Source organism: Artemia sp. Qi Xiang Cuo, chromosome 12 (genome assembly GCF_049724085.1).
Source record: "Artemia sp. Qi Xiang Cuo chromosome 12, ASM4972408v1, whole genome shotgun sequence".
Classification (NCBI taxonomy): Eukaryota; Metazoa; Arthropoda; class Branchiopoda; order Anostraca; family Artemiidae; genus Artemia; species Artemia sp. Qi Xiang Cuo.
The window spans coordinates 7,343,354-7,358,648 of record NC_142805.1 but is presented as its reverse complement, the minus strand read 5'-3'; the positions used below and the strand labels follow the sequence as shown (position 1 = coordinate 7,358,648).

General features: G+C 36.9%; 1 protein-coding gene across 1 annotated transcript in view; it reads right to left on the bottom strand.

The window, feature by feature from the left end:
- Nucleotides 1-15,295, bottom strand: part of LOC148945725 (ATP-dependent RNA helicase DHX30-like) — a 112,899-nt gene that overhangs the window by 71,714 nt on the left and 25,890 nt on the right. The window contains exons 2-3 of the mRNA XM_089097495.1: nt 12,251-12,401; nt 9,107-9,557 (exon numbers count right to left, since the gene is read on the bottom strand). Coding sequence (XP_088953621.1) covers nt 9,107-9,557; nt 12,251-12,401 — 602 coding nt within the window. The remainder of the gene's footprint in view (nt 1-9,106; nt 9,558-12,250; nt 12,402-15,295) is intronic.

Genomic DNA, 15,295 nt, shown 5'->3' with positions numbered 1-15,295 from the left:
AGCACACAAATAAAAAAAAATTCAATTTCAGTTTAGGAAGAAGAAACAAATCTGACTGGCCATTCAATTTAGGTGAGACTTTAATATATAGATGGTCGACAGGGTTAGATTTATTACAATTTTTGGAAGGCCTTAAGAAGAAGTAGACAAGACGGGCTGGCTGAAAAATCAGAGGAAAGACTTTTAGTTCCGCGTAGACTTCGATTGCTAAAAAGAAGAAACAAATCTGACTGGCCAATCAATTTAGGTGATTCTGTAATATATAGATGGTGGACAGGGTTAGATTTTTTACATTTTTGAAAGGCCTTAAGAAGAAGTAGACAAGACTGGCTGGCTGAAAAATCAGAGGAAAGACTTTTAGTTGCGCGTAGACTTCGATTGCTAAAAAGAAGAAACAAATCTGACTGGCCATTCAATTTAGGTGATTCTGTAATATATAGATGGTGGACAGGGTTAGGTTTATTACATTTTTGGAAGGCCTTAAGAAGAAGTAGACAAGTCGGGCTGGCTGAAAAATCAGAGGAAAGACTTTTAGTTGCGCGTAGACTTCGATTGCTAAAAAGAAGAAACAAATCTGACTGGCCAATCAATTTAGGTGATTCTGTAATATATAGATGGTGGACAGGGTTAGGTTTATTACATTTTTGGAAGGCCTTAAGAAGAAGTAGACAAGACTGGATGGCTGAAAAATCAGAGGAAAGACTTTTAGTTGCGCGTAGACTTCGATTGCTAAAAAGAAGAAACAAATCTGACTGGCCATTCAATTTAGGTGATTCTGTAATATATAGATGGTGGACAGGGTTAGGTTTTTTACATTTTTGGAAGGCCTTAAGAAGAAGTAGACAAGACGGGATGGCTGAAAAATCAGAGGAAAGACTTTTAGTTGCGCGTAGACTTCGATTGCTAAAAAGAAGAAACAAATCTGACTGGCCAATCAATTTAGGTGATTCTGTAATATATAGATGGTGGACAGGGTTAGGTTTTTTACATTTTTGGAAGGCCTTAAGAAGAAGTAGACAAGACGGGCTGGCTGAAAAATCAGAGGAAAGACTTTTAGTTGCGCGTAGACTTCGATTGCTAAAAAGAAGAAACAAATCTGACTGGCCATTCAATTTAGGTGATTCTGTAATATATAGATGGTGGACAGGGTTAGATTTATTACATTTTTGGAAGGCCTTAAAAAGAAAAAGACAAGCCGAGGTGCCTGAAAAATCACAAGAAAAACTTTTAGTCACATGTAGACTTCGTTCGCGAATAAGAAGAAGAAACAAATCAGACATACAATCTAATTTAGCTAATTCTATAGTGAATAGATGGTGGACATGTTAGGTTTACTATATTTTTGGAAGACCTTAATAAGAACAAGAGGAGTCGAGCTGGATTAAAAATCAGAGGAAAAACTTTTAGTTACGTGTAGACTCCGTTCGCAAAGAAGAAGAAGAAGAAGAAACAAATCTGAAAAACAATCCAATTCAGCTAATTCTTTAATGAATAGATGGTTGACATGTTAGATTTACTTTATTTGGAAGACCTTAATAAGAAGATGAGCCAAGCTGGCTCAAAAATCAGAAGAAACACTTTTAGTTACCTGTAGACTTCGTTCGCGAAGAAGAAGAAGAAACAAATCTGACAGACCAGCCAATTTAAAGATAAGATATTTATTTCAAAAATGTCAATCACAAGCCCCAAAGAGCTAAATTTGAATTTCGGAATCATAAAAAAAACAAGCACAAAAAATATAAAAAAAAGAAAACTAAAAAACTGGCAAAAATGCCAAAACAACCATAACAGAATTAAAAATCATTCCTTAGTCAAAGTAATTAAAATGCAGCGTCAGATCTAGTTAAAAAGGTAAAAACTGGTAAAGCTAAAAAAAAAACTCGGTAATACATACAATAAAAAAAAATTTAAAGGGACATGCACAAAATGGTAGGGGGGGGGGGGGGCAAAATAAGCCAACAAAATGCATAACTTGAGCGAAAACAGTACGAAATAATTAAAAGGAAAAACTACCAGGATATTTTGTAGATTTATTCCGCAATTAAGGGGACAAATTTTTTTTTTAACATCTGGAGGTAAAGCAGCGAATGGGAGACAAGATAAACAAGAACGGGTTCAGAAACTAACCGAGAAGGTCGTAATCTGGTTGGGAAGTGTCTTTTGGGGAAAATATTTTCCGTGCGATGATTTGCTATTGCATTTTTTGCAAAACCGATACACAACAAATCCCTCCTGCGCTCAAGTGTTTCCATACTGGCTTTTCTTAGAAGAAAATAGTGTGGAACACAACGCAGGGCTCTTTTTTGGATGGATTCAATTTTTTAAGATTTTTTGCGGGAGACGCCAGGGTGCCGAACAGGACAAGCAACATGCGAGCGGACAAAGGAAGTATAAATCCTTAAAGAATTAGAAGGGGGGCACAAAATTTATTTAGGAGCTTAAAGAGGAAATAGATGCATAAGCTATATGTAAATAAGTAAGTAAAGTAAGTATGACGGCACTAGGCCCTTATGGTTCAAACCGGTGGTGCTGATCTCCGCTTCATGGCCCTTAGCCAGGAAATGCAATGGGGGGCTGGGGGGCCAGACATTCTGTGCTCTCGCACACCCTTCCTGCTTACCTTCCCGAGATTTCTCCAGGTACCCATTTAGAGGTGGGTCGACTCTGGCTAAGCTTACAGAGTCACACTACTGACCCGCGTCCCAAACCCGAATAACTGGCCACACCAGGGATCGAACCCGTACCCCTAAAAAGTACATTGGCAATATGAATATAGTTCAAAATTATTTTCAGGGGTCTGTGATGAGTGTGCCGTTAAACTGATTTTCTGATAAATTTTTTCCGTTATTTTGAAGCTGAAAACATTACGACTATTTACTGTTCGATCATCACTTACGTTGACTGAAGCTAAAGCAAAACATGAGTTCCAGTTTCGTATTTGTTTGTGGAACTCTTTAGAGAGCAAATGAAGTCCTATAACAGGCCAAGAAAATTCAATTTGAAAATTGATGATACAGGAGTGCAATTTGACCAAACAGGCAGTAGTCCCCATCTTTGTTGGCTACTTCTCCTGCGGGAAAATGGAGGACTCTCCAGCGAATACATAGCGAGTTGAACGGTCCCAATACCTTGCAACTAGCCCTTGCTTCCCTTACGACATATTTGTAGTTTTTTGCATGGTTTTGTACCACAGTTTGGTGGCATCGAAGAATGTGACGGGGTTGTTGTTGTAACATCATATTTTTTCTTCTGTATCTTTATTTTTGACTCGTTCTGATTCTCGCTTTCTTCTAACAGCACAGTTCTTTGTTCTTCACTGTCATTTTGACGCTTTCTAATATTCACTTTCGCGTGTCTGCTAACCCTACAACTCTTGGTTCTTCACTCTCATTTTGCACACATTCTGATTCCTGCTGTTGCTTGTAATTCTCACTGCTTATTATCTTCTAACTGCATATTTCTTTGTTCTCGCTGTCGTGTATCTTCTAACCACACACTTCTCTCTCTGTTCTTCGTTTTCATTTCGATTCGTTCTAATCCTCATTGTCGCACGTCTTGTAACTGTATATATTGTTCTTCCCTTTCGTTTTTGAGTTGTTGTGATTCTCACTGCTACTTTTCCTTTAACTGAATGTTTCTGTGTTCTTCAATTTCATTTTTGACTTGTTCTAAATATCGGTTTCAATAATATTCTAATTACATGTTTCTTTGGTCCTTATTTTCGTTTATCATTGTTTCAGACCGTTTTCAGTGTCTTTTGCCTTAGCTGCTTGAATTGGTCTTGTCACTTGTTATGGTCTAGGTTGTTCATTATTACCCGTACATTTACATTTCTTAGGTCATTCTCTTGATCTTGTCTAATTTGATGATCCAGTTTGTTCATTTTGAGCTTACATTTTTGTCCTCTTTTATTCTTTTTTGTCCTCAATTCGTGCTTATGTTAATTTACGTTTGTGTCGCCATAGATATTATGAAACTGGTGAAAATGCCTTTTGAAATTTACATCACCGAATATGAGCACGTGAATTAACATATTTCTAAATTTTTGTTCTGTAAATTTTCAAAAACGGTTCTAAAATCATTGTCCTTGCGTCTTCAGTTTTAATCAACGTAACTGCTAAACTATTTAGTTTATCCGGATTTATTGCTGATATCAGATAGTCTTTTTTCATTGGTTTTAGCCTGGAAAATGATCTCTGTCCAGAAGCTAACCTTACCGAAATTGTAAAGAACATTTCACAAATAAAAAAATCAATTGCTTAGTTTGATGGCAGCGCTGGCCTCTTTCAAAGACGGGGCTCGATTGGGCCCAGTCGTTCCAATCTCCCTTCTTCCGGCCCTGTTAACGTAGGTATCTCACTTTAAATTAGAAGAAACTGTGACACCAAGTAATATAAAGGATGGCAATGAAATTTCTGGGGAGATAGGGTTAACAAAACGGGGTGTGGTGCTAAGGAAATATATAGACACTCTCATTGATTTAGAGCAGTTTACTCTCATATCTAATTTCGAGGCATCGTCTGCAATGTCATTGAAGGTGCTCATTGGGTTGCTTATTATATTTCTATAGCAGGTTTCAACAAGCGTTAGGTCATCAACAAATTTCTATCTGTCAGAAATTTCTTTAGCGAGGCTGTTAATCATAACTGGAAAAGGGAAGGGAACCTAGGAAAGTACGGTGGGGTACTCCATTGTGTACAGGAAAGGGACTGGAATAATTATTCTGGCTTTGACTACCTGCCATCTATTTGATAAGAAGAAGGGAACCAATTTCAACAGAAAGAAATTAGCATTGAATTCAGTGACAAGTTTCTGACGAAATATATTGTGGTTAACAAGGTCAAATGTTTTTGAAGGTCCATCGAACTTGAATTTAGCGAGCAATTAGGCTTTTCGAGGATTTTCCCTTATGAGTTAATAAGGGAAACAAGGTAATGGGAGGTAGAAGTGAATTTGAGGTTCCCAAATTGGCTCAGGTCAGTAAGAGTAAGATTTTTTTTTCTTTCGGCCAATCTACAAGGAATCCTTCATACAGCTTTGAGAATATAGAAGAGAGAGAAATAGGACGAATACCTTCAAAACCAAGCACCTCCGTTTTTCTTTTTTAAGGAATTATGAAACTGTTTCCATATTTGCGGAAATTGGTTAGTAATCTCATTAAAAACAAGGAACATACAAGGGCTTTGAAAGAAAGTCAATGAAAGCATTAATAATATGAAATGGGATATCTAAAGGGCAAACACTCGTTTTTCTTAGTTTCGCGATTCTTCTCTCTATCTCAGACGAAGAGATAAAGGGGGAAAAAGGTGAGCGATTATGTGTTGATAATTGATAAGAGAATGCCGGAAAGATCTGGACGATGGAAGCGAGGAGCCTGTTAAGATTATTAGCAGTAAGTTCAGGGGATTCAGGTAGGTTAAAATTAAGCTGGTCAAGACTCCTATCGCGCAACTTTTTTCCCTCGGGATACCGTTTTTTTGGTTTATTAGTAAGTAATTCTTTGCTAATTCTATAATGAATAGATGGTGGACAGGTTAGGTTTATTATATTTTTGGAAGACCTTAAAAAGAAGAAGGTGAACTGAACTGGCTGTAAAATCCGAGGAAAAACTTTTAGCTACGTGTAGACTTCTCTAGCAAAGAAGAAGAAGTAGAAGAGAAGACAAATCTGACTAACCATCACGTAACCATCATGACTAACTCAGGTATAACTGGTAACCATCAGGTGGATGAAATCGCAAAAAAAATGCTATAGATATTGACCAGCCAAGTGGGAGACCAATCCCCAAGTGGGAGACCAGCCAAGTGGGACAATCAGAGATATTTACCACTGGATAGTATCAGAGGTACTGTTTAATAAGAATAATCCAATTCTATCTCCCTTCCCAATAAGTATTTTTCTAAAATTTATCATAGAATTCGGTCTGGCTCAAATGGGCTAAAGTTTCAGGCGTTTTCATATCAGTTCCCTAATTCAATTGACTCAGTTCCCTTCTCCCCTCTTTGCAGGTATTGTAAAAAAATGAAACAATTACGATACAGTACAAATTTATTATGTCAAATAACATGAATTAAATAAAACACAAAATACAATTTAAATAATCACTCTTCTATGCCACTTACTGGTAGCCACGGGCTTACAAGGCTCCAGTTTATTCTGGTGCCTTGTATTACACCCTGTTCGTGCCGGTTCAGGGAGCAAGCCTCGATGCCTGCTTGACGCCAGAAGCTTCTGTCCAAATTCCATTGTAAACTGGTGTCGCCTGGCATCAATTCCTTCTAGGCATAGGATTTTAAGGCTTTCATCATAATTCGTGAATTCCGGACCTAATATCGCACGGGTAGCTCGTTTCTGCACATTCTCAAGTCATTTCTTTGCTCTTTACTTAGCCCCGGATGCCACACAGGATAAGCATACTCTAAAATACTCCAAATGTACAGTTTATAAAGATTCACCAGTGAAAAACGACCAAAACCGAATCGCCGAATTGTGACTAGATTACGCAATGCTATATTCGCCTTCTTAGTACAATTATTTACGTAATCCATCCATGACACTTTTGAGTTAAAAGTCACACTTAAAATTGTCATATTATTTACAATTGGCACATTTATATCACTTTGACTAGGAACTTTTTTTTTCAAAACGAGACTCTCATAAGTGCTGACTTTTTCCTATTAATTGAAAGCCCTTTTTCTTCACAGTCAGCCTCCAAACGGCGAAGTATTCCATCCGTACTAATCATGGATCCTAGCTTCTGAAGTATCAGCAATGATAAATTATCCACAAAATTCACTCTGTTTTCATGCCAAGTCGCAATTTTGTTACACAGTATTAAAAATAAAACAGAGGTCCCGTTTTGGTACCTTGGGGTATTCCACATGACACCTCAAGAAAATCCGATTGTACCCCATCAGTACTAACACACTGTTGCAGTCCGTGTAAAAAAACTATAAACTATACGAATTAAAAAAAGCTCTAAAATCTATCATTGACTCAAGAATATCTGGATGGCTTGATTTGTCGAAAGCCTTTTCTTAGTCTGCTTGGAATATTTCTACAAATGCACCTTTATTTTCAAGATGCTCTAGGACTTCTTCCACAATTTTGATGAGATAATGTATTATGTTAGACTCTTTGAAAAATCCATACTGACAGGGATCTATTTTATCACAGAAATATTCTAGTAACCATTTCTTTGGAAAATGTTCGAAAACTTTAGATACAATAGGGGTCAAAGATATAGGTCGTAGGTCACTCACCCCTTTTGGATTGGAAACTTTAGGTAATGGCGTTACAACCGCTTGTTTTAAATCTCCCGGAAAGGTACCACTCAACATACACTGGTTTAATAAGGCAGCCAGAGGTTCAGTTAGAAAGGCTGCGTTTTTTTGTACAGGGTTGCTGGAAGGTCTCCAGGGTAAGTTGCTATATTGGGGTCAAGTCTCTCAAGAACCTATGCAACTTCGTGAGCGAAAATCACAGGTATTTCAGATAGAACAGCCAAGGGGGGAACACTGGAAATTGGTGGATTGCTTCTGCAAATACTAGCAAAATACTTTTTATTAGCGTTGGCATCGAGCTTATTCCCAGATTCGTCGTATACGCTTACAATTGACCATTGCCTATTTGAATGTAATAATCTGTACAGTACACCTTGCGTTGTAAACTGTAAAACGTCTTCAAACACCACAAAATCTCACTATCTGCTAAAAGTCTGACTGACTATACCTGAACACAGAAAACAGAACTCAATATATATCTTCTTATATTTCAACTTCTAGCTTCAAAAGATTTACTGCAAAATAACTGAGGAGATTCAAGATAAATAAGAAGCAACCAATTCAGTAGCTCTGTTCAGCTCACAGAGTGAAGCAAAAGGAAAAGGGCTAAATAGTCTCGAATGAAAAGCCCCGCCTAATGAAATAGAAGAAGAAGAAGACCATCCTATTTAGCTAATAACATAATATATAGATAGTGGAAAAGTTAGGCTTATTATGTTTTTTGAAGACTTCGAGAAAAAGAATATGAGCTGAGCTCATATTGAGCTCAAATCAGAAAATGAGCTGAAAAATCAGAGGGCAAACTTTTGGTCAAGTGTAGACTTCGTCTGCGATGAAGAAGAAACAAATCTGACCATTTTTTTACAATGAACCTTGCGAAATCCAAAATTTTCCTTCTTCTTCTTCGTACTGGCCAGAGATCCACTGTTTTCAGCATTGTCCCCCCTAAAAAAACCTTGGTCCCCCCTAAAAAAACTCCTATATGTCTTGTTCACATTATCTAACAAGATTTGTTTTATTGTCATTAGTCCCCAGCTTGAAACAAAAAATCCTGCATAAGTGCCAGGTTCAAACCTAGAAATCGATCCCTTTATGTACCACACAGGTACATTCGAAATGTTATTCGAAATTTCCATACTTTTCCTTTCATTGCAATTCTCTTCTCGCGTTTCTTTCTCACTGTTTTTTTCAACGCAGTTTCCCCCTTCAGCTTTTTCACTTATTGTTTTAATATTTGAGCTAGTTTGACGTCGAACATCTGAAGGGCGCAGGAAATCACTTCGACCAATTGGATCTAAACTAACAATATGTGAAGGGGGAGGCTCATAAGACCCCATACCAGGTGAGGTTACTACAGCACTTTGTGTTCGCCTAACTGTCTGTTTACGACCTTTAGGATGCCTTAAAGGAGATTGTGATTACTAAACAAAGCTACCGTTGTGTAAATTTATACCTGCAGAACCATCAGAAGAATTATACCGTGGATTGTAGCGCTCTATTGCAATTCCTTAGATGTTTATCCTCAATGAAGTTTACAGCATTCTAGATTTGCATTTACAATGTTTTGAAAGGAAAAAGCGAGTATATTAATAAAAATGAAAAAAATAATATCAATAATTGCTATAAGAACTAAAGCTTCACGAAATGTAGAAATAAATTCAACTTACACTTGAAAATAAAATTTTAAAAGAATTTAAAGGATTCAACGTAAGGGTATATTAAATTATATGTCTTATTCAGAAAATATAGGCTATTTACATGCAATTATTATTAATAAATTCAAGTAAGAGTTAATAATAAAGAGCAACTAAGAGTCAACTTACTTTCGAACATAAAAAAGGAAATCCTTTTTGATGAACAGCTTTCTTCAAAATAAGCCAATCAACCGCCATTTTACAAACATATGTCTTCGCCTCCATTTTGCTCGACGCTGTTTCTGAAAATTCAACCTCTTCTGGCCATTTCAGCTTCAAGGTACATTTGAAATGAGGCAAACCTTCATCCTTGGTGAACTCAAATAGAGGTGCTAAATGAGAATCTTTGAGGCCAGCACGTACTTGATTGTAAATACCATCAATAGCTGAAATGGGGTTACCGTATTTTTTTAAAACTTCATTGTCACCATGGGTTTTAATAGATGGCTCTGGTTTACCAATGGCACTGGGAATTAGCTTGCTGTCTTCTCCAACTATGCCCATTTTCTTTAAGTAGTTGACAGCCTCTTCGGCAGCTTTAAGCTCTGCCTCCCTCCTTTGCACATCCACGCCACAGAATCTTAAAAGGTAAACACATAATTAATAGTCCATAAGAATATGAAATGTAAAAATTAGTTGGTAACTTCTTTAATATTTAATTTAATATTAATATCTAATTTTAGTGAATAATTTCCTTAATATTTAATTAAGTGCTGTAAAAGGCCAAAGAAAAGAAATGGAGAAAAGGCATATAACCAGGATACTATGATCTTCAATACACAGTACAACACAGCAATGTTTACCTTCAACACTTATTACAAACTAAACACTTTTCAGTTTGTAAGATAGTTGATAGATATTTTGGCCCCAGATTCTAGAGTAAAACGAATAAGATGAGGACTCTGTATGTCCTTTTGATATAAACAAATTTTGGCGCCTGTTCTTTCCCAGACATTGAAATCCCTGAATGGTAATTTATTTGGACCAATCCAAAAATGAACAAATCAAATTTTGCCCTTTCAGGCTTTGAACTGAAGCCTTTGAGGAGGAAGGAGATTATAATAACAAGAATCAAATTTCTTTCCGTGCTTTAGCTCCTGCAGAGATCTTATACTACTACTACTAACCACTCACCATAGCATCAAGCCGCCTGAGGCAAACACAGCTACGCCCACTCCTCCTCCATACCAAGCTATTCAAAGCCCCCCTCTTTACAACCTCCCAGGAAGTTCCCATTTCCTTTAAATCTTTATAATCCTTATAAACAAACGTTAGATGGCATAATCAGCAAGGTAATTTTTAAGACGGTGAATTGTAGAAGAAACTAAATGAATGTTTCAGCAGCAATATAAATGAGTAAAATAACTATAAACTAAACTTGCGTTGAAAAACGAGGAAACTCAAAACCAACAAAACAGTCCTAATATCATGAATTAAAGCAAAGTTCAGCTAGGACAGATAGACAAGGTAATTCAACGAAACGAACTCATATGAGGAGCAATTTTTTAATGTGCATCTTGCCTTTTCTATAATTCACTGTCTTAACGCTTCCTCATAGGATTATACGCTTCATTATTTGTATAATGGAAAAGTCTTTCTCGTTATTTTGTCTTAAACATAATTGTAGATGCGTCATTCATCAATGTCAACAAAATAATAAAGTTAACCATAATCTAGAGAGGTCGTATTTTCACTCACGAAGCGTTTATACCCTAAAATCCATAATCTGTCCAATCATATTTCTGAGTGACGGTGCTCAAGACGAGTGTTGGTTTATATGAAATCAGGTGAAACAAAATTTTGTATAGCATTCGGTAGAAGATTGTATCCAGGGAGGGTGACCTTCAGGGGTTTAAACCCCCATCCCTGAAATGTTTGTCCGGCACGAAAAAACCTAACAAAAATACATATAAAATAGTTTTAATGCGGTTTTTGAAGTTTTTTCGTAAATCATTCCTTTCCCCCAAAAATATCCCCCCTTCCCAAACAAAATCATGGATACGACCTTGTCGGTAGTATCAGAAAATTTTAAACAGAATAAAAAATGATGAAAATATATAATAATAATAATAATAATAATAATAATAATAATATTTTATTACCCGTCAAAATCAAACAAAAGAGACGGAGTACATAAAAATACAAGAAAAAGATAAACAGAAAATATACACGATAAAAACAAATACATAAAAATACAAGTTACTCAACCTTCAAAGTCCTCCGCCCCTTCCCCTCCACGGATAAGACAATTTAAAAAATAATCAATATTCGAATTCTCAAGCAGCATATATTAACAAAAATCACAAAATGACTGCAACGGCATTTTTTTTTATAATAATTTTAAATACTGAGTTAAATAAGACTGGCCATCAAATCAGGTTGGCAAAAAAAAGAAACAAATAACAGCAATTAGTTAACATTAACTTATTTAATCGATAGTTCATTTTAAATGTCCAATATTTTGACAATGTGTGTTAGCATTTGAAAATATACTAAACTAAACATACTAATTCTAATGAGATTTCCATACTGCCAACCAATACATCTTGACGCTCCACATTTTCACCGAACATGTCCCCTCTCCATGGATCCTAACTGTTCAGCAAGAGAAGTAACTATATGCGATTTTCGAAAATTTGACCCGAGACTCTTCCACCCGCAGACGGCCAATATTCAAAATGTTGAGTATATAGTCCGACTATTTTTATTTTAGGCCTCTCGTTCTAAATTTCAAAACCTTAATCTTTAATTATTTACTTTAAGAGCATTAAATTTTGGTTGGATTAGATACCAACACCGTTTTACGCAGGTTACAGGCTATGTTTTCACTTCAAAGAGTGCCAAAGTGCCTCCCCAGTGTTGAGGCATTTCAGGGCCTCAGACCATTTAAACTAAAAACCCATGCACAATTATGATTTCCATAAGATGGAACATGCCCATTTTTCTACTCAAATGCGTCATCAGAGCCTCTGTTTGAAAATAGACTGTTCACAAAACTTGGCATCCATGCACCAGTAACTTGGTGGACAACGTTACTTCCGAGACAACTTTTCAACTATTTTAACTGAATTGCTGGATCAAACTCTGATCTGAAGTTATGTGGGACTGGAGGGGAGCACAGAGCGAATTTAAAGTCACTGGAACCCCTCCAAATGATTTTGTTGTATAAAAAGGCACTAGAAATTTTCTCCTTATTTGCAAAGCAATTAGCCAACCCATGCATACTCCCCTCCCCCACACCTTTCTGTAACAGTTGTTTTAGGCATATTTTACCTTAAAGATTCTGGCCAAGACAGCTGTACTTCGGCCATTATTTTCCTAGTTCCATCCTGTTTATGATGTATATACTTTGGAGGTTGCAGTCGAGTCCCAAGCTTAGAAGAGGCAGAAACAATTACATTGTTTAATGCAACTTTTGCAGTATCTATAAAAGAACAAGAGCAGAAAATTCAAAATGGAGAAGTGAATAGCAAGAAATAGAGTAATGAAAGAGAATCTCACGCCAAGACAAATTATGACACTAATGTAAGCAATCTTCAAATTAATGTAAATATATTTCGACATAAAGCATAATTGCGTTATTATAATTACAGAATAACCAAGCGTTTGGAGAAAAGTATTATGTTGTATTACAAAAAACTCAGTAGAACGAAAAAAGATCTGGACAAGGAGAAATTTTCACAAATTGCAGCAACCGCTATCGAAGCACGTGTTACTTGTTTTCTTGTATTATCCACACCATCAACGAATCTTTAATTTGTACTTATGAAATTCATGTCTTGGATTTCACTTGTCCACTTAGTCCTTATGGTTATGACAAGAGATATACAACAAATTCACAAGCCATCTCCTCTTGAAAGGTCCACTGAAGGTGGGTCCCAATATACTCTTCTACCAGTTTTTCCATATGATAAAAGTCTTACACCCCACCCCCCTCCCTTATCTTTATATAACTGGAATGGCTCTTACGCAATGGAGATGCATGGTTAAGACATCTTAGACAAAGACAAATTTCTGACTAAGCATGGCTGTGGAACCAACAGCCCGTTTGGTACGCAGGCTACCCTAATATATAGAATTTTCTACTACTACTATTACTACTACTACTACTACTAAAAACTCACCGCAGCACCAAGCCTCCTGAGGCCAACAGAGCCAAGCACGTTCCTCCTCCATCCCAATCTATTCAAAGCCTCCCTTTTTACACCCTCCAAGGAAGTTCCCATTTCCTTTAAATCTTTATCTATGACGTCCTCCCACCCCAGACGAGGACGACCTGCTTTTCGTTTAGCCCTAGACGGTTGGCCGAAAAGGAAAATCTTCGGCAATCTGTCATCTTTCATCCGCACAACGTGTTCTAGCCATCTCAACTTTTCTTTCATTGTAGCCCTAAAAAGCGGGATTGAACCACATTTTTCACATAGCCTACTGTTTGAAATACGGTATTTCAGCCGGGTACCCAGAACAATCCGTAAGCAATTTCTCTGGAAAACATCTAGCAAATTTTCACCCGCTTTTCGGAGCGCCCATGCTTCAGAGCCACATTTGACCACTGTCATCACTGTAGCTTCTAATATTCTAATCTTGATTTGCAGATTTATCTTCCAATCCTTCCAAAACTTTTTTAAACTGTCAAAAAACACCCTGAGCCTTGGCTTTTCTAGTTTTAACATCTTCATTGCTCTCACCGTCTTACTAATAATGCTACCAAGGTAAGTAAAGCTGCCCACCTGATCAATCTTTTCATTACCCAACGTCACCTTTTCATTTTCACTTATTCCTAGCCTTAGTCTTCTTAACATTAATTTTTAAACCTATTCTAGCACCCTGAACCCACAAAACCTCTAAAAGTTCATTCATTCTGCTCAAACTTTTATCTAATATGCTTGAATCACCAGCAAAATCTAAGTCCAGAAAAATGTTATCTTAATATTCCGTTTCGTGTTCTCCCATTGCCTTTCCTGTGCTCCTTAAGACAAAGTCCATCAAAATGATCCATATAAATGTATATAAATTAACTCCTGATTCAATACAAAACCAGCTGCTAACCTCATTTTCTACTTTAACCGCAGCAGGTACATATAATTTAGGTACCTCTTAAACCTCAGTCACCACCTTTCGGATTGATCCAAGATCGCTAAAAGCCACAACTAGGACACTAAGAGACACTTCTTGTCAAACTTTGCAGAAATCAAACGCAGTCTTCTGGTAGATGTCCTGGTGACAAGAACTCAGGAACTTTTTCTCCTTACAGAAAGGGGACAGGGCGAGAATAGAAATGTTGGCAAGAGGGGAATGAGTTTTTGTACCGATATTTGTCGAAATACGACAACTTGATCTATTACATTCCAGGCCACCCGTAAATGTGACTTCGGGATGACCCAAATGAAATTTGAAAAGATTCTTTCAAGCTCCTCCAATTCGTTCTTCTCCGGGATGAGTGGCTGCTCACAAGCATGGAAAATTTTATACTGCATGAAATCTTGAGGAATGAACCTACATCCAAAATCGGGCCAAAAAAAAAAGTCTTTAACGCCTATAGCTCCATTACATTTTAATTTTAAGGCTTGAGTGTTTTTTTATCAACACAAAATCTTTAGTCCGAAAGAAGCAGGCTTGTAGCAAAGCCGTTAAAAAATTAGTGTTTTTAAGGTTAGGACGAGTTGCAGATAAAGCGGGTTTTTAGGAACCAGTTCCAGGTTGATTTGGGCACCAGATCCATTCTTGAAGGTTTAACTTCATAACTCTTCAAATTAAAGAAAGGCCATTGTTTCGCTCTTTTATTGAAAAGTTTCGGGGAAATACACTCAGTAAAATATGCCTAAACATAATTAAGACACATCTACTTAAAGTAAAACATTTCAACTACAAATCCCATTGGATAGCCCAAGAGTTACATTTTGCGGACCCATGATACTTGGCTCCGTAGCCGTAGAGCCGTAGAAGCGTTTGAAGCACTTGTTTTTCCGTTCGGCATTTTTTTCTTATAAATATGCTTTGAAGGTGATTGTCACTTATTCAGCTTTCTCTTGAAAAGTGGCACAATTACATTAGCCACTATACTATGTTTCGAGTGGGAGGCCTGGAATTCTCAGATTGAAAATTTAGAAGAACAATACAGATTATTGGCATGTTTTATTTTTTTAAAGTTACGCTATTTTTCATAACTAGCAAGATTTTGCCACAGCCACCTCTCGAGTTTCGGCATGCCTGACGACAGGACCATCGAAACCACTTAATTCCGTAAGATTTTGTGTCTGCCTGTAATCAAGGTACCACAGTGCAAAGGTAATGAGATCCTTCTTGAGAACCGAAGAG